Raw genomic sequence first — 18864 nt, 5'->3', positions numbered from 1 at the left:
GCTTGCTCTTGTTTTGGGAGTCTCCAGACATGGTGGCTGGTGGCATTCTTATGTGACTTGTGCATTTTGGTTTTTCAGGCAACAGCATGGGGTTCAGATGAAGACACCAGGAGGTCCTGTCAAAGTAAAGGGAAAACAGAGGTGAGTTTTTCAATGGTATAATGATGTTATGGGTAAATATATTTGGAACATGTGAAATCCACACAGGGAGCATCTGACACCAGCTTGAGCCTGTAAATTTGCAGCAGTTAGCTCTACCACCACATGTGTATAAGCACCACCGAGCGAGCCATTTCAAAGGCCCCCTGTCCAAGTTATTACACTTGCTCTGCAGGAAATTTAAAGGTGATTTCACTGCTGGAGAGGACACAATTTGTGATACATCAAGCAGCAGAGTGGTGGCAAGCTAGGGGTAGCATCTTGCAGTGGGGTCTGAGGCCCAGGCAGGTTGGCTTAGTCTGGGTGCTCAGCGGTGAGCCGCTGGCATTCGGCCGCGTGGGATTCAATGCATGTTTGCAGTTAAGAGTTTATCATTATACAATTCACCTGAGAACTGAATCTGCTCACACACTGCAGTCTGTTCAGGTGGAATATCACAGAGCTGCTTTGGAGGCAGGTGCAGTCTGCTGAACTGCAATTTGAAGTAAGAATTGTTTGAAAAAACACATTCTGTCCCAGAAGTTTGGAGTTTGCGGGCGTTTCTGATTCAGCCACAGGGCCTTTTTGCCCCTCTTCTGAGAAGCTAAAACAAAGACATCTATCTAAAAGCAGGAAATATTTTGATTTTTCAAATGTGATGTTCGTTCTCTTCAAAAGTCTTCAAGTCTCAAGGGTGACACCTGTGAGGGTGTCCTATTGTCCTTAATGCTGCACTGCAAAGAGCTCTCAGTCCAAACCAAAGGAGCTGGACAAAGGATAAGACAGGATAAGCACAACCTTTGTTTCAACATGAACAGTCAAGCAGAGAGTGATTGTGTGGCTGACCCAAAATGCTGGAATCTGCCAAGTTGCAGTTCACTGCTTTAAACACAGGATTTTCTGGGTTTCCATTGACTATATTCATTTCATATAATACACTTTATGTGATTACTGTATTAACTCGTATGTACACAAAAAAAAGCTTGAATTTTGCAGATGGGCAACAATTTGCTTCATGTAACTGTGGAGACCAGGAGTATGGGTATCCTAGAACATGTCTTAGAGTTTCATGTAGAATCTACTTTATGCAGTAAAACATCATGGAGGCAAAATGGGTTGGGTTAGGTGAACACCAAACATGGCCAGCCACAAGAAGAAGAACAAGTAGGACAAAATTAACAAATTTCAGAACCCAAGACATGAGGAATTTTTGAATTTATGGCCTTTGTACTTTAAATATGCAAAGAAAGGATTTTCCTCTTTTCTTCCATTGTAAAGTCTGTGAGATTTAAGTTGTATCATATTGTTCATGAAGAATTTGAATTTATAACCCAGAATTATTTTGTCAACCCCTGGATAAAGCCATTCATTTGACTGAACAAATTCTAGGATAATTTCAATTTATCTTTGTTACTGTCTTGCCAAAAGAAAGCAATGGTCTGAGTATCTTCACTGCTGCCTCCTTACACTGCAAAGGGTTTACCAAAAATTTCAGAAAATTGATGCTCTGAACAGCTGAGTTTATGCTGATTTTGATACAGAGCTTGAAATTGTTTGTGGGGTGCAGTGACTATGGGTGAGGTTCTGAGGAATAATAATTAAGCAGACTGTTAGACACTTCTTGGTATACAATTAATGGCAAACACAGAGTTGTTGACTAAGAGTCTGACAAGAAGGCAGGAAGCTACAAAGGTGGAAGGATTCTGCAGCAGCTAAACAAACACAGATCTCTCAGGTCTGTATCTACTCTAACCTGTGTGTCCACAGCTGAGTCCCTCTTGGGGCAACTCTACACTTCCATTGTTTGTTACATTGCAGAGAAGTGACTCAGCAGTAGCTCAAAAATACCAAGGGGGTATTTTGAGCAGTAGCTCAAAAATACCAAGGGCATATTTGCCCAGAGTTTAGTCTGGGCAGCTGGTGAAGTGCTCTACTCCAGCTAAGAAGTCCAGCTCTGACCCAGCATCTCTGCCCTTGTCTGAGTAAATGCAGCAGAAATGTGAACACTTCTGATTCTGCTGTGCAATGGTGGTACAAGATGCAGAACTCTGTCTGCCACAGCAGTGCTTTGTCAAAACTTGACTAATGGCAGCTTTCTACCTAGCACAGATGATTTGATGATAAATATGTTATGGACTGTCAGGCACTTACATATGTGGTGATAGAAGCTAGAAAAAAGGAGGACCTTTGGCTCTTACGTTAATTCACAGTGTAGTTTGCAGAAGTTATATCACTGGTCCATTTTCCTTTCCCATTTAATAATGTATGTATTTTAGGGTGAGGCTTTCAAAACCACCAGGTGTATTAAAATGCCTTTTTTCCCCCTTCATTCTTGTGTCTGTTGAGTATCTAAATCAGATTCTTCCTGCTGCTTAGAAAATCTCTTCCTAAAATGCTTAGAGCTGTACCGTAAGAAAAATAAGAAGTGCAAAAATAAAAGCCACAACATTCATATCACAAAAGTGTAATTATTATGGCATGATGGATACTCCACATTTGAGTACCTCTTGTCCGGAGAAAAGGCAAATGAAAAATCTGGGTCCCAGATTTAAGGTTGGAAGGTACCATTTCTTCTGGCACCTTGTATAGCTCTGGCCACAAACTTCGACTGCTTATTCCTAAACTGAGCTCAGTAACTTGTCTTTGGCTGCTGCAGCTTTTTGAAGAAAGCAGAAAGTTTTGCACTGGAGATGTGAAGCAAATGGGCTGACTGTGCTTTGCTGGCTTGTTCTAATGACAGATCACCTTCCCTGTTAACAATATGTACTTTATTTTCTCTTTGTATCTGGCTTCAGTTTTGAGTGGCTGGGTCTCATTTTGCCCTTCTCTGCTAGATAAAAGAACCCTTTAGTTACCAATATTTATTCTTTACAGAGGCACTTATACTCTCTTGTCAATTCAGTACTTAGGCCCTTTAAAAAATAAAAATATGAGTTCTACAAGCCTCTTTCTCTAAGTCATTTTTCTACTACCCTTGAATATTTTTGGTGTGATTTTTTTTCCCATTTTTTCACCTGTATTCTCTTGTCAATCTCTCTAATGCCCGAGTGTGATTAAAACAGCCTCCCACCTTCCTCTGTTCATATACATGGCAGTTTTGTTAGCTCTTCTGCCATAGGAGATCATTTAGAATGCCTGGCCACTGTGACCACTAAATCGTTTTCACAGTTACTACTCCTAGGATGTAATCTCCATGCTTATACATAAAGCCCTTTTCCTTTTTCTTTAATGCATAATATCTTACAAAAATGTATTTTGTTTGTTGGATCCAGCTCACCAACCATCCTGGCATATATCACTAAATATAGAGAGAGACATTGGCTTCACTGGTAATTACTACGTTTGTAATTTTTGGGTTATCCACAAATGTTATTTAAGAAAAATGTTGATTCTGGGCTGGTACCACCCCAGCTGGGGCTCTGCTAGAACAGCAATTTTATGAGTGATTTCACTTTGAGGACTGTTTTCATCCCAGTAATTTATCAGAATTTAATACCGTAATGTGTAAGTTCTTGAGACTGATTTTAAAATTAACTCTCTGCAGTATATTGTGCATTATTAAAACAAACACCTTGGAAAGGTCTCTTTCATTTATGTTATTTTTATCAACTAAAACTTGTGGTTTCTTCAAAGAAGTGTACATGCTTTACTTGCCATGTCTCTGGAGATCCATGCTGGCTTCCACAAGTAATCATTCTTATTTTTCCAGCATTAATAAAATGTATCATGATCAGCACCTTTAAATTATCCCCTGGAAAACAGCCACATTACTGAGAGACAGTGCAGAGAACAAAGTCAGTGTTATGTTGCCTTTATTTTGTGTCTTCCAAATGAACTCATCCAGAGGTTGTAGTTAAAATGAGTGATGGATAGAGCAGAAGGGGAAGAAGTATATTTAATTGCATTAGCAGTTGCTCAGCTCCTAGTTTGTAATTGGTTTGTCTCTGCATAACAGTCCACATCCACCACATCTAAGGAATTTTGCCTGACATTGGAAAGTTGTGGCTTTTTAAACATGAGAACTTTGGTATTTCTTTTGTCTAAGCACCAAATTATTTGTAAACTTTCCAAAAGCAGCACAACATCATTTTAAAATGTGAAAAGAAACCACTTGTGAAAATGACAGTGAAAAATGGCATCTCTTAAGTGCTCCCTGAAGAGCTTTGTGTAGCCAGGAGGAAGATGATGCACTAATAACACTTCTGGAGCAAGAAAGAAATGAGAGAAATGTCTGATAGGCATCCAGCTAGCACTTGTCCCACTGTGTTGCCGGTATAGCTTCCTTCTTTTTTTGTATGATGCCCTGATGCTGTGGGGTCTTATGATTCACACAAGGTTACAGGAAAATCCTAGCCCAAGGCTTCAGCCCAGCTAAGTGGGGTTGGTGCAGAAATTGCTGAGCTAATGGAGGAATCAGCTGTTTCTGGCCTTCAGGTGGCTCTGTGTCACACAGAGGATGCGCTCTCTGCTTATCTGGTGAAACTGGGAAACTCTGCACCACTTAAAAATAATAGGCATCCAAGTAGGACAGGCACCATATAAATCCCCAGGCAAATAGAAATAACTGGGAGGCTGTCAGCTATTTTTTCCCCCTTTGTAACTTCTCCTAGAGACCTGAACCAACATTCCGATTACTTCTGCTAAGCTATCAATATAGAATCAGCCCCTAAGTTTGATTAAAGTCCATTAAAGAAAACTTGGCTGGAAAAATCATTAGCAATTCTCTTTACTATCTATTGCACTCAGAGGAGAAAGACAGTTTGGTTGGGGCCTTGGCTTAAACTGAGTAGCAGAATTGCTTGTCCGAGGAAATAAATGTAGATATCTGAAAGTGTGTTAATAGCAGTGCTCGAGAGCAAGTTAGGTCTTGATTATTTTTTAACAAATCGAGATAAACTGCAACAGATAAATTAAATGTTTGCTGCACTCTAAAGTGTCATTGAAGGGGTAACTTGGAGTTCTGCTGGCTAATTCTCTGAACTCCAGGTTTTACTCCAGGAGTTTGTGTTTCTCTGAGGATGGCAGACCATCTGCAACAGCTATTTGTCTCATACAGTGTATAACTGTGGTTTTAATCTATGATTAAAATATATCAGTATGTGATGAAATAGGGTTAGCCTAAAAAAATAATTAAAAAGGAAATATCTGACAAAAGTGGTTTATTCAAACTAAAACTTTAAGTAGTGCCTATATATGGCTATGCTTTCAAAGAAAACTGCATTTGTACAATGAGATTAAGGGCTTATAACCTTTTACAATGCTGGTGTTAGGAGATGACATAAGAAATGACTAAGAAGCATCTACACCTGGATTATTCACAGCATTCTGAAATTGTCTTTTTGAATTTTACCTCAAACAGAAGCTGCACTAGGTCAGCCCCTCCATTTGCTGATCTGTCCACATGAATGAAGGCAGTAACAGGGCACCACTCCTGCTTCTCGAGTTTGAAAATGTGCTCTCAGAGCAGCCTGACATCTCTGTGAGCCAGAAAGAGACCTGGTCCTGTCCACAGTCATGGACATAGAGCATTCGCAGACAGTGAATGAACAGTTACTTTAAATGTTACAAAAAATAAAATAAATGAGGACAGGCTTAAACTAAGGGGGTGGGAGGGAGTGGCTTCAGGGATATTTGTTCTGACTGAGATCCTGTGCTTGTAGTGTTGAGCATTAGAAGTCATGTACTCTTCCTTTCTAGGAACACAAGGGTCATTAGACTGGAAAAAAAGTGATACTTTCTAAATTTAAGGCCTTACCTCAAAGAAGGTTATTTTGAGGAAGGAGCAAGAACCTCAAAGTGGGTAACATGCAATTCATAGGAAAATCAGAGATACGCTTAATTCTCTGGCAGTGAGCCACAGGTTTTTATCAACTCTGCCATATATTTAATAATAATCCCAACTAATATAACTGAGTTATTCTTATTAACCATATAAATATGCAGTCTTCCCCTTTGTTTAAATCCTTAATCTCTTGATCCCAGTAATATCTTCTGGTGATGAGATTTGCAGACTGATCATACACAGCTTTAACTGTCTGCTCCATAATGTGAGAGCAGGATCCAAATATCATCTTGTCTGGACAGAGGTGGGTTCAAACTTGCCAAATTTTCTGGTTATATTAAAACCTGTCTGAATTTTGCCTTCTGGATGCCTGGAGTTTTCCAGCCACATGGAAGAAACTGCATTAAATAGCTCCTATTTTCTGTAGGGGTTTGTGAGATCATTTTACTACCCAGTTGCCTCAGCTATGAATTGTTGCAGAGAGAAGCGTACTGAATGACTTTTCGAAGCAAATCCAGGGTGGTTTAAAGAACACAGAGAGAAGGCTGTTCCTTGGTATTTATTTGGAGAATGGGGTAGAAAGAGGATCTAATGTAAATCTCACAGACAGTTTCTTGAGAAAAATCCCACAAGTTGGACCTTTTAAGTGGTTTGGTTTCTTCTTTGCTTTTGTTGGACGCTTTCATGGACTGACATGACTGTCAATGGGTACGGCAACAAGAAACACGAGATGAGCACCATATTCCTTTTCAGGTCAGGCAGGTTAGAGAGATGTGACCTGGTAGTTAGACCTCTGTGGCTGCCCTTCAGGAGCTCCTCTAACTCAGCATGTCACCACAGCAAGTTTAGCACCTGCATTGTTTTGGTTGACAGATCAGGGCACATAATGTACATCTGTTTACTTTACTTTAAGTGTAGAAATAGCTTTGAGAACAGTGTATGAAATGTGCATATTATCATTGCTCTTCCTCGAGAAGAATGGGGCGCTGCTATGATCGTCAGTAAGACAGAGAAAATGCCTGGTCAGTTAATTCACAGGAACAACTACAGCTGGACATGACCCACACCTAGTAGCATAGATTTTAAGCAGAGTAGAGAACATCCACTAGTCACCCCCCCTTTCTGCCTTTTACAGCTAATGAAAACCAACTAGTGAGTGTTGTATCCAGTACCCTGACAAGTATCAGCTGTCCAATGTTTCCAGTCTGACACCTCACCCATACTGACTGTGCTCTTATGCTCTTTGCTGCCGCAGTTGGGAATGGGCTGGAAGTCACAGATGAAGTATCCTAGAGCAGGTCAGACAGCAGCAGATATATTTGCTCAGTATGATTTCTTCCTCTATTTCAGTAAATGACTTCTGCTTTGGACAGAATGGGTGCAAATAAAGCCATGCATAATTAGGCTAAATAACACAAGATTATACTAGCTTCCAGCATCCTCACCAAGCCAGGCTACCAAGCCTAGAGTAAAAGTGTGCAATAGATACATCACTGCCAGTAGACTGCAGCATATGATCTTTCAGAGACATTCTTCTTGTATGCTATCTTGTAAGCTGGGAAGATTTTCATAGAAATTGAAGTTTGTTAATCTGTAGTACAGTTCTGTGCAAATAAGAGAATTCTCCAAGTTAGGATTTTAGATTTCTGCAGGACAGGGCTTTAATTAGGAATACATTGTATAGCTAGGCAGGAGAGTGTCCAGCAACATGAATGGTTTTAGCTGGTTTAGGTCAGAAGCTGTGTTTAGACCCTGCACAAGGAAGGGAAGGGTGCAGGTGGAGGGGGAGCATATGGGTATTCTCTTATTGTGTGAAATTTGAGTACAGAGCTGAATTCTGGGTTAGATGCCAAATCAGTCATATTCTGAAAACAAAACTCTGTTGGGAGAGGACGTAATGCTTTTTGTAATAGCATTCACTCAAGAATTTCTATTACTTTGCATTTAAATATATAGTGGTCTTAACATTATGTGGGATTGAATAACTGTGGTCTACAGAAAGAGGAATTACTTAAAGCAGTCATGAGATACAGACATCTCTAGGGCAGGGAATAAATGGGAGTGCTCCCAGCACTATGAAGCAATGACAGTAGAGGGCAGAGAGTCTGGCAAGCCTTTTGTCTTGTTAAAGGGAGCAATGAGACCTCTATTCTCAACACAGTGTTTGGGACAGTGCTTCTCAAGGTCCTGTTTGATGGACTGATGCACAGTCACCATGACTGACCTGCTTCTGAAATTGGAAGTGCCAAGTCGACCCAGCTATTATGAATCTAAGCTCTCATTTTTGGGTGACAAGCCTTTGGTATGTAAACCCCCGATGACCCTGCTGAGCCTCAAGCCTGTGGCACCCTGTAGCTTCTGCCTGGGCTGGGTGAGCGCTCCTGGGCTGGCTCTGGAGTGCAGTCCCTGTGATCTTCTCCATTCAAAAGCAAGCACCATGTGTCATGCTCATGCAGTCACTTGTCTGTGGCTAACGCTGGTGGATGTCTGCACTGAATCCTTCAACAAGTAGATTTCCATAGAGCAAATGAAAGAAGATAGCATGTAATACAGCTAAGCAAGCCCCTTCCTTTCCAGGGGATGTTTTTACACAGCTGAAACTTGCAAATGAAGTCTTCAGGGAAATGATCAACAGTGTGGAGCGCTGTGAGACAGGGAAGCTTGCAAAGTGAATGCTCCTTACAGAAGGAGAAGTGGTGTCTGCAGCTGTAGGCTCAGCTTAGTGGCAAATGATGATCTATTGGACGGAGGAAAGCAAAGCAGCCAGGATAACCCAGCTGAGTTTGTTATTTTTTAACAAGTTTCCTTTTCTGTTTATTCTACAACATAATAGACTTTCTTCACTTGGAGCCCAGTGGGTGCCATCATTAGCTATTCCTCATATCCTTTCCTCTGAGGTGGCCCCAGAGGCCAGGGCAGGCAGGCTGTGCCAGGCTCACTGCTCATCTGTTGTCAAGGCTGTTTGGATGAACCTTGGGGTAGGTGGCTCTCGACCCTCTTGCTCTGCCTGTGGGAGTTGCACGCTAGTCTCACACCTCCCTTTCCCTGTGTGTACTGTTAGAAAGTTCCCGCCTTATGTGGCCTCTTTCTCCTCTGCTGCTTAACTCCAGGAGATGCTCAGTTAGCCTGATCTGCAGTCCACAGGTCTCTGGATGTGAGGCTGTGAGGAGGAAAAGAGACTATGGCTCTTTCTAACAACATGAAGGTGATTTTCTGAAAAAATGACAACTGCAGCCTTGTGCTGCCACCCCTACCCCAGCATGGGACAGCAGGAGCCCTGCACCTTTGGGGACTGGCATGTGGAGGGAGCTGCCTATTTGTACCAGCAAGTGGTCATGCAACTGAGAAGAGGGATTTTACTATTTCTCACTGGCCTGGCCTTACAGAGAAACTCCCACCATGGAAAATCCTGAGCACACAATCCTCTGGGAGGCAGGAAATCACAGCCTGTTCAAGCATGAGATTGAGATTCTGACCAGCCTGGTCTATTAAAGAGAAGTTCCTGCTGTTTTCCTGCTGACATTGGTTTGAATTTTAGTGCAGACAGACCCGCTGTCCTTCACTGGAGTCTGTGTCTGGGTAATGTTTTCAAAGCTGCAGCATTGCTGGGAAAATAGGTCAGAAGTATCATAGAAAGAGGGAAAATTTCTCTTCCAATCTAAGCAGAGCACAGAAAGAGCCATTTGTGTAGTTATGAGACTCAGAGTCAACCTGATGGATAACATCCTATCCAGGGACTGTGCAGGGCTGTGGTTAGAGAGATAACCAGCAAATAGGGCTTGCTCACTTAGACCACTAGCTCCCTACAGCTGTGCACTGCTTGATGCAACAAACCTCAGCCCAAGTTAGAGCTGAGGAAGGTGTATTCCAGCTGCAACACAGGTATTTTTATAATGTAATAAAATTTTCAAAAATCCTTTGTCTCTGTCTTGTGTCCCTATAGGAAGAGTGCCAGAACTATGTCCGAGTGCTGATTGTTTATGGCAAGAAGGTTTTTACCTGTGGTACCAACGCCTTTTCACCAGTGTGTTCCAGTCGACAGGTCTGGTTTGCCTCTTTTACAGTGATGGAAAGGGCTGGATGTATGTGCTGGGGAAGTCCAGTCATTTGGCAGGGCATCATGGCTACAGAGAATATGTTCTAAATGTAGCTGACCTGAAATTATTTTGGTTTTCTTCTTTGGGTCGCTTTGGGCTGCTTTGGGGCAATGAATATATCTGCAGTTGGGGAACTAAAAGCTTGTTTTAGGGGTAAGTTGGACCTGGATAAAGTGTTGCTCATGTAAACCTTGAGTATGGTGCTGAAAATGGGGAATATAGACAAGCTTACCTGTCTGAGCTGAATACTTAGAAGTTACTTTAAAATAAATGACAAAACTCCCTTTCACTGCAACAGAGGCAGGAGCAGGCCCAGGGCAATGTTTATTTTTATGGTTTTTAATGGCAGTATGTATTCTGGGGGTGTCTATGGAAGATTAGAAACCTGTGCTAGTACCAGGAGCACCTGATTACACCGAGCACGTTGGGGCTTTATTGGCAGTGGATTTACCCTTTGTACAAAGCAATAGAATCAGTGAGGCTCAGACACAACTTCTTATATTGGCAAATGACGGATGTAAAGATCAATTTATAGTCATCACTGACATTACATTCTCACAGTTACCTGTTTTTTTAAAATCAGAGTTCTGCTTGTAGATACTCATGGGCAAACTAAATTCTCTATGACAGTAAGAAAACCAGATGCTCTTTAAGTTCTCTTTTCTTTTAAATACAGGTAGGAAATCTCAGCAAAATCATTGACAGAATTAATGGAGTGGCTCGGTGCCCATATGACCCTCGGCATAACTCGACAGCTGTGATTACATCACGAGGAGAACTGTATGCTGCAACTGTGATTGATTTTTCTGGACGGGATCCTGCTATTTACCGCAGCCTTGGAAATGTTCCCCCACTTAGGACAGCACAATACAACTCCAAATGGCTCAATGGTAAAGTCATGTGGGTCACATCTGAGCAAAAGATGTATTAAAGTCAGCTTGACAGGCTTGTAAATCTTTCCCTCTCTTTTCATATTGAGATCCAGAGGTATGATGGGGAAGGGCTTCCAGTGCAATAATCAATGCAGCTTGGAAGACATTTAAAAAGAGCCCGAAAGTATTTCGGAGAAGTTGATTTAGAATACAGAAAGTGGGTCTTACAGGTTACTTAACATATATATGGGTCTCTGTCTTGTGAGATGACCAAATATATCATTTTAACAAGAAAACCACTCGAAGATCTGAAGATCAAAATCAACTTAAAGCATCATATTGTTGACCCAGTTCTGCAGAATGATAAGCACTCTCTACTTCCACTGACTCAGCTGAACATGGTTGGTTTCAGTGCAAGATCAGTCCAAAAATGAGAAATTTCACAGCACATTATGTTCCATGTGAATTCATGCTGATGTGGATTTATAGTTATTAAAAGCAGCTCTTACCCCAGTGTGATAATACCCTGCATGAAGCAAGCTATAGAATTTCAACCAGTAATCCCTGCACTGAGTCCACGCAGTTCTGACTGGGGCAAAGCACTTCTTGTCTGAGCAGAGTGTAGTGATGGAGATCCCAATATTCCCCCTCTCTCCTTTTACCCAGGTAAATTGACAATATAGTCAGAATCTTTCTATTAGATTTCAGGACCTTTCAATTAAAGATAAGAGCAGTGGGACTGTGCACTGTCTGGAGCTTAAAGAGGCTGAACTAAGACTTCTGCAGGCATACTGAAGCCAGTATGGAGATCCAGAAATTTAGGAAAAGGATGTCATCAGGCAAGACTGTGAATTAGGACCAAGAAGCATCATAGCTCATATACACTCATTAGAAATAGGTTCCTCTTGCCTGCACATGAATGCAAGATTCAGAAGGAATCCACATGGTAAGAGGGGATTTTAAGAAAGACAAACAGTAACTGAGGTTCTAGTATGTGACTGGAAAAACTAATGTGACTCTTGGATTTATAACCTGGTGCAGCATTGGTGACATTGGAGTAATTTCATCCTGTTCTGGCTACTTTTCAACAAGAAACAGAAAACTTGAAGGTGATTCAGAGAAGAGCCTTGCAGTGATTTGATGCTTGGAAAGCCTGCCTCACAGTGAGAGACTTAAGGAGCTCAATTTATTTATCTTTCTGAAAAGGAGATAAAAGGTGTTTTGTTCATGATATGGAAGTACTTACATCAAGAGAAGATTTTGGACAGGATAAAGTTCTTTAATCTAGCAGACAAGTCATGACAAGCACCTGTGATTGGAAGCTGAAACCAGATAATGTCAAATGGGAAAAGAAGTACAGGTTGCAGCTGGGTCAGTCTTTAGTCATTTGAACAAGTCACTGAGGAAAGTGATGGATGTAAAGCCATGTGACATTGTCCAGTAAGATCAGATCTCCTTCAAAAGATGTGGTCTAATTCACCTGTTAGTTACAGGATCCAATGGTGGAATTACAGGGTGAAATTCTCTTGTTCATGTCAGACAGAAGGTCAGATTGGTGATCACAACAGTCCCTTTAAGGTTCACGATTTATTTGAAGGAGAAAGTTTGATGAGAGATGTTTTGCAGTGCCCTTCCTTCTGTACCATCATCTGCCTCCCAAACCTGCTGTGCAGCAGCAGCAGCCTGCCTCTCCCTCAACCACAACTCTGTTCTTTCACTCCTGGGCTGCAGCATTAAAGGAATTCTGTTCTTCCCTTTTTTCTTCTTCCTTTGAGCATTACTCAGAAAAGAACACTGTAAAAGCACCCTATAAAACCAACATGGTTTTTTTTCTCTGTTTGGTCAAATATTATTCATTGGCCAACCTTTTCCTTTGCCAAAGAAACTGTTAGGATAAAAGACTATACACTTTAAAGCCTTGTTAAATACCCAATTAAAATATTCCCTACTAGACCAATTCCAGGTTATTTTCAATTCTTGTGAAAATAATAACAATAATTCTAGGAAAAAATGCATTAAGGAGAGCTTGTTTCACTGCTGCCAGTCTGTGTCATGGGTTTGTTTTATGGACATAAGATAATCTTTTGTGCCTAGAAACTGGAAAGGTTTCATGATAAAAGCCAGATGTGACTGTACTGGGAGAGTAGGTTGAATGTTTCAGTGCAGCAGCCTGGGGAATTGGGCGGATGCACGCAGCATATTTAACACATCATAAGGTGCACTTCAGAAGCGAATAGGTGAAGGAGCCCAATGGGAAGACTTTATGTTGTAAAATAAGTATAGGTACAGAGAATAGTCATGCATATGCAAAGTGTTGAACTCTACTTTCTCTGAAATCAGTAGTAGCTTTGCCAGTAAAGTGGGGAAACTATGGGGTCTTTCCAAGATCTGAAAAAAGGTACTAAAGTTATATACCAATATATCATTATTCCTACCTACTTATTTTATGTCCTCTGCTAACTCCAACTCCTTGTGGTCCCAGCCTTGACAGCCTGCATAAAGGGAGCTGGCAGCGCAATGCGGTGAGCAAGTCAGTGAGCATTGATTGATTTCTAACCTGTATAAATCTCTTCAAATGTTTGTTTTTCAGAGCCTAACTTTATTGCTGCCTATGACATTGGTTTGTTCACCTACTTCTTCTTCCGTGAGAATGCAGTGGAACATGACTGTGGGAAAACAGTGTATTCTCGTGTGGCAAGGGTTTGCAAAAATGATATTGGAGGGAGATTTTTGCTGGAGGACACATGGACAACCTTCATGAAGGCCAGACTGAACTGCTCCCGTGCTGGAGAAATCCCTTTCTATTACAATGAATTGCAAAGCACCTTCTACCTTCCTGAGCAAGATCTGATCTATGGTGTCTTCACTACTAATGTGTAAGTTGTACTGGTTTTACTGCTCTTCTTCTATACCCAGCAGTCTGAGGCTGACAATATATTGATTTCTTAGACAGTCTGAGCAATAATTTTAGAAAGATCCTTTGGTTAACAGGAAGGGATAGATCTGTGATATCCGTCACAGCAACATAGCCTTCAGGACTATGTTTTTAATCCATGGTTTATAGATTCCTGGAGTCCATAAAAGGTGACTGTGCAGTTCTAGCGTAACTTAATTTGATATAAACCTGGGCAGTGAAAAGACTACTGACTTTTTGTAGTGACAATGCAATTTGTGTAGTTCAGGGGGATGATCTGAAAATGACCCAACAGAAAAGTATAAGTGATTTCCAACCAGGCTAAGTGCCTGGACAATCTGACACAACTGTGCAAATATTGAACCATGACTGGTCCATACGCTTGGGAGTGAAGGACTGGAAGGAGAAGAATGAGGCAGATGGGATCACAATGCCCTAGACTGAAATCAACGTATATTGCTGTTGAACAACACTGTAATAACAAGGTCATGCAGGCCACAAGGCATTTGACATTTCCAAGGGGTGCTTAGCCTCTGCTACAGACTGTTTCAGGTCCACAAATCAAAAGCAGCGTTGAAACTCTGAGAGGAAGGCATGATTTCTGATACTTCATAATCACCTCTTCTTGGCTTGATATTGAAAAAACTTGTAATTGGAATGATTTAGTGTAGCTGTGAAAGCAGAAAGAGGAGAGGAGTTAATTAAAAAATATATTAAAAAACTCATAATGTATATTTTTAAGTCGGGAAAACTCAAATAACTTTTTCTCTGACGCCCAAGGCTAGGATGATAAGTTTCGAGCTATAACCAGTCTGCCTGGTATTGAGTTTCAATAATACATGTTCTCCAGGGGGGTGTTAGCCTGATGTGTAAACTAGAGAATGAAAATCTGAGTGGTTACTCCTCACAGCAAATGCTCCAAGTACCTTCCTCATGGTGGGTAGCCAACTTCTTTGGGGGTTTTGTGTGCAGTGGTGTACTGGGCAATGTGAATAAGGGCCTGTTCCCAAGAAGCCCACAGTAAACCAAAGAAGTGAAACCCTGCTGAAGCACAAGCCTTCCTGTTTTAATGTGTCACCTGCTGGGGTGACTGGGCTTGAACTTCAGCCCTTGAAGTCACAAAGCATCAGCCCCAACTTCTTGAGCTAAAACACTGTTGGGAGTTTCACTGTGAGTCAACAGATCCCAAATGTTATTCCCACTCTGTAAATTCCAGGAAATAGGGAGGTGTTTGGCCACCCTTATCCATCTTCATGTTTTGTTTCTGCTCCAACAACAAAAAAAAACACCATTGCCAACATCAGTCAAAAGTGAGCCAGTGAAGAAGCAACTGGAAAAAATGAACATGATTGAGCACTGCACCTTCACTGTGGACACTTGTGAAGATCTGTTCTCCAACTGAAAGGCACACGAGTCATTCTCTAAAAACATTTAGAGGACGTTAGCCAAGCATCCTGAACATTGAAAGGAAGCCTGCCTACTGCTTTGGGCACTTGAGCGGACCTTTTTTTTTTTTTTTTTTGCAATTTGAGAGGACTTCTGTGCCCATAGTGATAATGTTTTATCTATCCATTTGTTCATTCATCCAGCCAAGAACAAAAGTTGGAAATGAGAAAATTACTAATAACTGTATTTTATTTATCAAAATGGTGATGTTTTTGGACTATAAGGGGGGAGACATAGACTAGCTCTGGTTGAAACAGTTCATTTCTTCTGTGTCTGTCACCCAGGTTTAACATGAGATGTGATGAGTGTTATCTGTCTCCTGTGAGTACACTTAAGTCACTCTTCATACATGAGGGATGTACATCCTCTCCTGTATCTTGTATCTTCTGGACACAATATAAGGTGTAACATTTCTGTAATTGAAGAAATTAGTTATTGATAATAGCTAAAGTTAGATCAAATAGCATTTCGGGTCTACAACATGGTGATCTTTTGAGAGTTCAAAGAGAAAATATTCCAATTTGTCATCCAACTAGAGAAATAATGGTAATTATTCTTTTAACTTCCACTGGGACTTAGATCATGCTGCATGAGCTCTGCATACCAAAGAGGGTTAATGTATGCAACAGTCTGAGTTTCTTTACAATAAATACCAGTGCATCACAAAACTATGTTATTTTTTGTTTACAGGTATTTTTTATTTTGGAAGGTTCATGTTTAATGAATTTAAGGTCATCTTCTAACAAAGGGGAATTAGTGGTTTTGGTAACACCCACGCATAGATTTATTGCTTCATGTTATGTTATACCCAGCTGAATCAGTGGGAAAGAGAGCTTTTGGGGGAAGCTGCTGATGAAATATTTAAGATGTTTTTATTAAAATTTTTCTGGGAGGTAATAGAGACAACGTTAAAACCTGCTTGAACTTAACCCATTCTCTAAACCAGCTAGTTAATCATAGGAGGTAGGATATGGGAATAAAGGAGTTCACTTCACACCAGGAAAACACAGAGGCTAGCTGCACCAGTTGGTGTCCCTGGCCTCAGACTGGGATCAAACTTTTCATAAGGAGGAATGGGAAATACGCCAGGCCACAGATGAAAAGGAAAATGTGCCACAGATTTAATGGAAAACCTCTTTCCTTTGTCCTTTCCAGCCAAAGGGAAAGGGCTAAACTATGGAGTCCTTAGGAAGGTCCTAAAAATATCTGGGTTTTTTTTCCTATGTATTTTTGTTAGATTAGTGGAATTTTATTCTTTCTTTTCCTTTTTTACTTTCTTTCTCATTTTTTTTCCTGTGTTTGCCTCAAGGCATTTACTTGCCATCCATCATTAGCTTTGTCTTAAGAGCTGCCATCTGCAAGCTCTGTGTCAGCAGTGTTCAGACAAAAGTGGAGTAAGGTTTGCCTGGAGTTGCTTTGACATGTCCAAAGTGAGCTGCTCCATCACTCTGGGGATGGAAGGGGCAGGGGCAGAGCAGAGAATGGGAAGGCAAAGCAGGAAGTTCTTCCTGATGTTGTACTGCTTGGAAGAAAGCAATAAAAGAATGCTGTAAAAGAATCTGTTTCTCGGCTTTCCAGCCTGGGATTGAGAAGAAAGGCTTTTTTGTGTGCAAGAGAGTGTAATTATTGGCTTAGTAAAAATAAATGTGTTCTTTTCAGAGAATTCAAATTGCTTTAATTAGCAGAAAGATACATACAGCAGGACTTGGGTTATTTAAGAGGCACCGTGACAAGTCAGTCTCTTATGCTAGCACTATTTTTAGTTTTATTCTGATATCTTTTCTCTTAACCTTGTAGTTTTCCTCAAAAAAAAAAAAAAAGGCAGGGGGGAAGGGATGAACTGACAGCAGGTTTGAATTTCAGGTTACCATTTATCAAATGTCCTTCTTTGGACTGATTTCACTGAGGTGCCATCACCATCTAGGAAGTGCCTCTTGAGGCAAAGGCACTGAACTGGCTGAGGACCTTGCAGAAATTGGTCCTCCAGGACTGAAATGGAACAGCAAAGGCCAACAGATCTGTGTGCCAGTCTGACTGGGCAGCAGAGCATCCCTAAAACAAATTTCCTTCCAAAGAGTCCTTCCTATATCAGCATTTCCCTAGCTGTGCCTCCCCTGGCTGGTGTGTGCGTGGTGAACAGTCTGCCTTAGACAGATGCTCTTCCCAGCTGGGAACACAAAGAAGTGAACTGTGGTCATTGGAAACAGAGGCTTTCATGAGTTAGCAAGACCTTTATGTGTGCTGAGCTGCTGTCACAACCAGCCTGGTTTTCACTGTCACCCTTTCCCTTCCTCTGCATATATATATGTATAATATTATGTGATATATTTTATAGCTGAAGATTTCAGGAACCTGTGGAAACAGCATTTCACCTTGAGAAACACCAAGAGATTAAAAATCAGGTTGTTTGTAATCAATAAAGATAGATGGGTTGTTAAAAAAATGAAAATAAAACCAAACACAAATAATCCATGCAAATTAAACTGTATTCACCTTTCTTGTCAAAACTGCTCCCATGGCCCTTAAATCACTGACATTTTAAAACCAAACTTAAAATTCATTCTCAAAATTGTCATGCAAGTCATCTGCATTTTACAGCTTATTTATTTATTTATTTTCACTCTCTGAGAGATTGGCATCACTGTACATCTACCTAGCAATTTACATGTATTTTATTTGAGTGGAGTTTGATGTCTGTTATGATGAAAATGTCAATGTTCTAATGATTAAATTGATTTTTTTTTCTCCCCTTTTCCAGAAACAGCATAGCTGCCTCAGCAGTGTGTGCCTTCAATCTGAGTGCCATTACTCAGGCATTTAATGGCCCTTTCCGTTACCAAGAAAACCCAAGATCAGCCTGGCTGCCAACGTTAAACCCCATCCCTAATTTCCAGGTACTGCTGTTGCCCTTCAATTTACTGCAGTCCCTTTTACATTCTGTCACTCCGTTGGGTTGATTTGTGTAGGGCTAATTTTTCCAGGTGGACCCACAGTGCAGATAAATTGTATTTCTCCGTATTTAGGAGTGTTTTAGTCTGTGGAACTCCTTGCCGCGTTATTGAGACCACAGGATACGTGGCAAAAATTTAATGGTTTAACCGATAAGAATGTTCTGATTTTTTACAGTAATGAATAATTTAAATCACTGTTACACTTGTCACTGAGACGTGTACTCTGAGAACATGATTCTCACAAGGGGCCACAGAGACATGTCTCCACCAGAGCTGGGAAGGATTGAAAGCTGAAGCTGGACAAAGTCAAACTAGAATGGAGACAACCTATATTTTTTAAACAAGAAATGTAATTAACCACTGTGACTCTGGAAGGATGTGATGAATTCTACATCACTTGACAGGGCCCCTAAGGCTACCAGTGCTTCAGTGGAAGATGGATGACTTTCTAAGACATGGTAGCTCACCCAGAAGTCATGGACGTGTTGCCATAGTAACTGGTGGAGGAGGACACATGAGGATTGTTACAGAGGTTCCTTCTCAGCTTAAAAATACTTGGTTTTATGAATTAGCAACTTTTCAGGATTGTCAGTTAAAGCAAATTTGAAAATTATAAGACAGCTTCAGTTGCTTTATGCCCAGATCCAGTCAGTGCGGTGCAGAG

At 40.9% G+C, this 18864-nt stretch overlaps 1 protein-coding gene across 4 annotated transcripts in view; it reads left to right on the top strand.

The window, feature by feature from the left end:
* Positions 1 to 18864, top strand: part of SEMA5B (semaphorin 5B) — a 282391-nt gene that overhangs the window by 200534 nt on the left and 62993 nt on the right. For all 4 annotated transcript variants that reach the window (XM_064661407.1, XM_064661406.1, XM_064661408.1 and 1 more), the window contains exons 7-11: positions 79 to 141; positions 9864 to 9962; positions 10694 to 10907; positions 13480 to 13765; positions 18008 to 18143. In XM_064661407.1, coding sequence (XP_064517477.1) covers positions 79 to 141; positions 9864 to 9962; positions 10694 to 10907; positions 13480 to 13765; positions 18008 to 18143 — 798 coding nt within the window. The remainder of the gene's footprint in view (positions 1 to 78; positions 142 to 9863; positions 9963 to 10693; positions 10908 to 13479; positions 13766 to 18007; positions 18144 to 18864) is intronic.

Source organism: Pseudopipra pipra, chromosome 7, assembly GCF_036250125.1.
Source record: "Pseudopipra pipra isolate bDixPip1 chromosome 7, bDixPip1.hap1, whole genome shotgun sequence".
Taxonomy (NCBI): domain Eukaryota; kingdom Metazoa; phylum Chordata; class Aves; order Passeriformes; family Pipridae; genus Pseudopipra; species Pseudopipra pipra.
Note: the sequence above shows the minus strand (reverse complement) of the source record. Positions and strands in the feature narration are given on the sequence as shown.